At 36.4% G+C, this 6,579-nt stretch overlaps 1 protein-coding gene across 1 annotated transcript; it reads right to left on the reverse strand.

The window, feature by feature from the left end:
• Positions 1 to 4,905: 4,905 nt before the first annotated feature.
• Positions 4,906 to 6,125, reverse strand: LOC145156784 (GATA transcription factor 18-like). The gene is made up of 2 exons (XM_079076033.1): positions 5,548 to 6,125; positions 4,906 to 5,436 (listed from the first exon to the last, which is right to left on the reverse strand). Exons 1-2 carry the CDS (start codon positions 5,947 to 5,949, stop codon positions 5,116 to 5,118), a joined length of 723 nt encoding a protein of 240 aa, XP_078932159.1. The 5' UTR covers positions 5,950 to 6,125; the 3' UTR covers positions 4,906 to 5,115.
• Between the last annotated feature and the right edge of the window lie 454 nt (positions 6,126 to 6,579).

The following is a 6,579-nucleotide window of genomic DNA, read 5'->3' on the forward strand; positions in this document are numbered from 1 at the left end:
CAACCTATTCCTAAAACAAATAGTGATGCAGGTTAAGCTTATAGCCGAAGATGATAAGTTGAAAATCATCATGCATTAGCTTTTAATGATTATGATGGAATCACCTATCTGAGAGAGAAGTGGGGTCGCTTCAAATGGAATTGTATGGGCACATTCCTAAGAGCTCTTACAGAACCAAGCAAGTGTCCATGACCATAACGGGCACATCAATGAGAACCTAACTAGGTCAGGGAGAATCATGTGCGACACATATTGATTATTTACATAAATGGCAGAACAGTTCAAGGACATCGAATCTACTGGTCCGCTAGTAAAATAAATATGTATCTTAAAGGAAGGTTCAAAGGGTAACGACTACCTATCCTACGCATGATTTAACTGTTGGATTTTATCTAGGTAGCTTGAAAATGCTTGATCAATTTTCATTCATGTGGGGGATTGTTGGAAAATTGGTGTTAACCTATTTATAAAAATGGGTTTTCCCCGTCTTTGAACACGTCCAAAACGGATTTAATACGAATGAAAAATTAATCCTTAAAGTAAGGGTGTTGGAAGAAGTAAATAAAAGAGTCTAATAGTGGGTGAAATAAAAGAAAAGTTCAGGGACCTTTCTTGCAAATATTTCTTTCTTTTGTAACTGAAATTGTAATTAATATTACAGTTTAATTACATATTAAACACATTAATCTTGTGATTAATAGAAGTGTTTAAATGGGAGGTTATAGAATGTGTAGTATATATATCATTGCTCTACAACCATCTGAGGGGACCAAAAAGAATGAAAGAAAACTCTCTTCTTCCCCACTTCATCTTCTTCTTTTTCTAGCTATATTGAGGATATAATCCAGGCCTATTGAGGGTTCGGGTGGTCTAGAAGAACCACTTCAAACTGTTGTATCCTGGGAAACAAACACCCGGAAGCGGACGAATTTGTTTTAAGGACAATGTGTTAAACACATGTCTCAGTTTTTCTATTTTCTTGTTTGTTTTCGTACATTACCGAATATTATTCCTACATTGATTATATATATTTGATGTATTTTTGTTTCAAATATATGATGGTTATTATGTCTCTATACATGACTTTGCATTTTTTTGTGGTGGTTATGTAACACCCCATTTTTACTATTTTCGTAGATTGTAATATTAAGCAATTATTATAAAATACAAAGTAAAAATATATTAATTTTGAGCCAAAATATTCATCGTAAGTATGTAAAAAACGTCAATATGATTTTCGTAGATATATAGAACGCATAAATCCGACCTGGTATGAAGAAGTCATGTTTCTTCGAAGTTTTGCGATTAAACTGACACGGCTCAGCGTATCGTAAAAAGTGAATTTTAGATAAGTTGCTTATTAGCCTGAGAAATCTAAACGAAAGTCGTAGTAGTCGTAAAACCAAGAGTGTGCATATTGAGAACATCCAAATCTAACTTCGCATGAGTAAGTTATGATTTTCAGAAGTTTCAGCATAGCAATATGCGACACATAAACCGAAATCAAGATCGGTCGATTGTTAGGAAAAACAATCTAAACAAGAGTCGAAGATCTCGTTGATATGATTCTGTCGATATAAAGACATTCGAGAACGGAATTCGTATGGATAAGTTATAATTTTTATACGGAATTTAACAGTCTAAGTCTGTTAAAAATATAACTTTAAAAATAAAGTGAGAATTAGCCGATGAAGTCTAAATGAAAGTTGTAGATCTCGTCGATAGCTACGCGCAATGTTCTAAAAGGTGCGTCATGACGCGCGTCAAGACGTGTCATGGCATGAGGCATGACTTCACGGCTACGAAACACCTCATAACATTGATGTTAGGTGTGGCGTGTGACAAGGCGTGATATAGCGTGCCATGGCATGTTATGCCGGATGTTTTTTCGTTTGAGACACATTTTTTTTGCTCTTTGTTATATCTCTTCTAATCGGGGATACAAGTATTTGGTTTTTTGATAACTTCTTGTTATTAGTTATTGATATAACACTTCTAAAAATTGGTTACATTTGATATAAATTTAAATTTATGTGGTAATATAATTATAAATTAATACAAAATCGCCGCCTTACATCACGCCTTGAAAAACATCATGGCTCTCCATGGCTCGTAAAGCTTGAGGTTTGGCCTTGCCACCACACCACACCTCACGCCATTTAGAACCTTGGCTACGCGTCGATATAAAGAACGTTGAAACGGAGCTCATATGAAGAAGATATGATTTCTTGAAAAAAAAAACTGAAAATACGTGTGTGCGCGGTACGCGCCGACGAGACGCGCAACGCGCTCTGACAGGCCATCCAAATCTCGCCACGTGTCACATTTTCATAGGAGTCAACTCACCCAGTCGACCGCGTGTGCGGCGCACTCGAGCCATGTGTGTGGCACGCGTGCTGGAATTTCACCTATAAATAACTTTCAAACCTCCCATTCTTCCTCACATCATTTCTAAACTTCCTCTCTAGTTCTTAGGCACGAAAATAGGTTTTTCTTCGGGATTTATGAGTATTTGGTTTAGCGAAGTTCTGGAGCATTAGAGGGCTCGGGAATTAAAAGCTCTCGGGTTGGAGTCCTGCCAGCATAAATCCTGGTTTCCGCTAAAAACCTCTGTAAGTGCAACTACGCTTACTAAGCTTTTAGGATTGCTTATTTTCATAATTATAATCGTTATTAGGAACCTATAAATGTTAGATTCTTCAGTAATTCCAAGTTATAATAGTGATTGATCTACTTACGAGAGAAGTGTCTAGAATGGTCACGTTGGCTTGGTTGTTGGATTCCAGAAAGGCTATATGTCGAAATGGTCATCCCCCCAATTGTCTTGCCTGGTTGATTTTATTTGATAGAACTCTTAGTATTCATTAGGATTAGTGAAAGATCTAATCATCCATTACTAGGTTCCCACATGGAGTAATAAATATAGTATTATAGGTTAATACTCGTTAGACGCGTTGACCACCAATGGGATCACCCAAAAAGCTGTTAATCTTTTAGGAAACTGTCCAGGTGAGTTATATTACTATATTATGTATTACAATACATGTTCATGTATGTTAGGATGGAGAAATAATAGAGTAGAGGTGATAGAATAGTCTCTATGTGCTTAAATGTAAACTGGTAGAGTAGAAAGTATAATTGTGCCTGAACTAGTAGAATCTAAAGAGTAGTCTCTATGCGTGTAATTCTTGTAATTATAGACTTAGATAGGGGATGATGGTGGAACGGTTAAAGAGGCTATGAGCCTATAAGATCGCGTGTTAACGAAATGGCGCGTAGGTTGTAAGTATACATAGACTCGTGTTAACGAAATGGCGCGTAGGCTGTAAGTACACGTATTATTGGCATATCGTGAGCCATTATATGTATCCATGTATATGTATTGTAGCAAATGGTATTTTTGGGAACTTACTAAGTCTCGTGCATACCCAGTTGAATAAAAATGTTTTTCAGGTACTTCAGTGATTCGTGAGAATGACAATGTTCGATTATACACACGTGCATTTGCAACATGTTTCCGCACAATGTAATCATACTCTGATATATTTTAATAAATAAAAATGAAAAAATTGTTTTGAAAATTGGCACGTTACTTAAGAGACCTAAATGGTCCCATGGTTTTTATATCGTTTGAAGGGTTTTCCATGCTAAAATTTTGATTTCACATTGTGGTTCTTGTTTTCTATTTCCAGTTGTTCTCGGTAGAATTTCTAATTGTGGTTCTTGTTTTCTATTTTAGGTTATTCTCAGTAGAATATGTTAGAAAATCGGTATGTTTAGAATACTTGTAAAACTGTGATCCGTGATTTACACTTTCAAATCAAATTATTTCTATGGTACTCTTGAAATCTTTAGACCGGACAAACTCGATGTCAAGAATAGAGAATGAAAAGATGTTACGATCTTATGATATACCAGAGAAAAATGAGAATGACCAGTATTAGGATATAACTTTTTTCTCTGAAAACTACATTGTATGAAAACTGCCAAAATACCACCATATGGCAGTTTCTTAACCATTTCAAACTGTCACTAAATCGGGTTCAAGATTAGGGTAAAAAAGTGAGTTCTTTTTCTCAAATTTGGATTTTAATGCGTTTTCCACAAAGCAATATCGACCTCAGCCAAGGGCTCTACCCCTTGGACCTCGCTACTAAGGGCGCTGCCCCTGAACCCCCGTCGGTTCAGGGGCTTCGCCTCTAAATGACAGTGTACTTTGGATTTTGAATAAACTCAAAAAATGTGTCCTCTACATCAGTCTAATTTGTTTAATATTCATCAAGATTGCATTTTAATTACCAAACTAATCACATTACACTCAAATAATATTAGTGATACAAATCACCAACATAATTTATAATATCATATTTGTGTATATCCTCAATGGTTCGTTCGAGAGTGAAATTCTTAGTCAAACATAAACTATTTCCACACTATTTGTATATAATTATTAGCTATTTTTCCAGGTTTTAGTTTATAACATAGAAATATTCATGCAAAAACATACACAAATTGTTTAACATTTCTCTTTAGTTGTCAATTATCTTATATAATTTTTATTTTAAAATTATGTTATTATGTATAGACATATGATAATCGAATTTAAATGTTTAGTGAATTCTATATGAAGTTGGTTATGTTTTTATTTATATTAATAATTCTTTTATAACCAAAACACAACACACTATAAAGAGTATGTAAGTTATGCCGACACAGCAGCACCTCCGGTCCACATTCTTATTACCCTTTTTGGAATCAGAAGCATAATGAACCATCAATAAAGATCAATCGAATGCCAACTATGGAGTGGAACAAAAAGAATAAAGAAGAGTAAAGATGTTCATATTGGATTAAAGTTAACAAAGCAAAATTAAATAACAACAGAAATAATTTGACCGGCAAAAGTGAAAAAAAGGCTGCTACTATTAAAATTAAAGCTCAAGAGAAGAAAAAAAAAAGAAAAAGAAAAAAAAAACCCCAGATCTAATACATCTTCCTAACGTAAAGAATTTTGAACAAGAAAAAGAACGTCCCCACGTTTCCACGTCATCATGGGTGGGACAGCAGGATACGCCACGTCATCATTAAATTAAATATATTATATCTTCTTTTTTTTCATCTAGTAAAGTCATGGACGAGGCCTGGTCTGTCAGTGACGTTAAGCCGCCACGAGAGGAATGGCGAATCTCTGTCGTCCACGTCATCCATGAACCTATATTCATTCGACGCCGCCGACGCCGTCGAGTAGCATGACGGCATTTTGTAGGTGGATTGTGAGTGATTCATCCACTGGTTCCCGTTGTTCATCATGTATTGGTGGTGGTGCTGGTATCCCTCCGTCGAATCACTTCCACCGTTCGAAACCACCGCCGCCGCCGCGGCGTTCGCCCTTCTCTCCTCCTTCTTGTATCTAATCCCACATGCATTACACAGCGACTGCAAAGAAACAACAGTTTAATTAGAATTCGATTCACTTTTCTTTATCTATAGCTACATTCCGTTTGTTCGGTTTAATTTTCAGATAAATATAAAGAACTATAAGCTCACCTTAGGGCCACGAGGTCCATTCCTCCAAAGCGGGGTAGAAGTGGTGTCGCAGTTAGCGCACCGCCGTGAAAACAGACTATCAGCGGCGGCAGAACCGTTACCATTGCCATTACCATCGCCACCGCGATTGGATTTATGACCAGATGGCGCAGAGGAGTGGCTAGAAGATTGCAAAATGTTCCACCAGTTTGACCCACGGCGCTTTTCATTGTCGTTCGTCAAGCGAGTAGACGGCGTACCCAAAGACAAAGTGCAATCGACGGAAGACGGCGACGACGAATAAGGACACATGATTTCTTCTTCGTAAGGCATTGGGAATATGGAAGAGAAGGAGTTTTGTTGATAATGGTAGAGACCACAAGAACAGGGACCCATCATGGTTGAACCAGTGCACCTGTTCATGTTTAATGTGTCAATGTAACTAGGTAAGCAGAGTAGAAGGTGATGATGAAATAAGGGTCAATGCAAAGAGAGTTGCAGATGAAGTAGTTGGTGATGTTAACGTGTGTTTTGGGGATGTTGAGTTTTGGGGGGCCAATGAAGAACTGGAAGAAGAATATGATATGAGAGGATGATGCTGATGCTGATGGAATGCAATGAGGGGAGGGGGGTTGAGGTGTTTATATAGGTATAGACGAGTGGGTCCAGTTGTTGTGAATATTCCACATATGTAGTTTTGTCGTCTTGTCTTGTTCCTCGTATGGATGAGTACTGTGTTTCTCAGAAAACAGTACACGTAGATAAATACTCTACATTTTTCTATTTATAATATCATATATTTATATAAAATTCATATTTGCGTTTTCTTTCACCTTTGTAACGAAAAAATTGTGTAAGTTCGTTTGTTGAGATTGGATAATAGTTTGAATGTTATGGGAGTGAAAGAAAATCAAGCTTGCTAAATTGTTGGAAATTCAGATGTTCCAACTTTTGTTTTCTACATTTGACGATATATTTTAGTTTAATTAATAAGATTGAAAAAAAGAAAAGAAAGTAGGAGGACATTGTTATAAAAAAAATAAAAATCAAATA

This window comes from Lactuca virosa, chromosome 2 (assembly GCF_052849685.1).
Source record: "Lactuca virosa cultivar CGN04683 chromosome 2, Lactuca_virosa_CGN04683_v6, whole genome shotgun sequence".
NCBI classification, from domain to species: domain Eukaryota; kingdom Viridiplantae; phylum Streptophyta; class Magnoliopsida; order Asterales; family Asteraceae; genus Lactuca; species Lactuca virosa.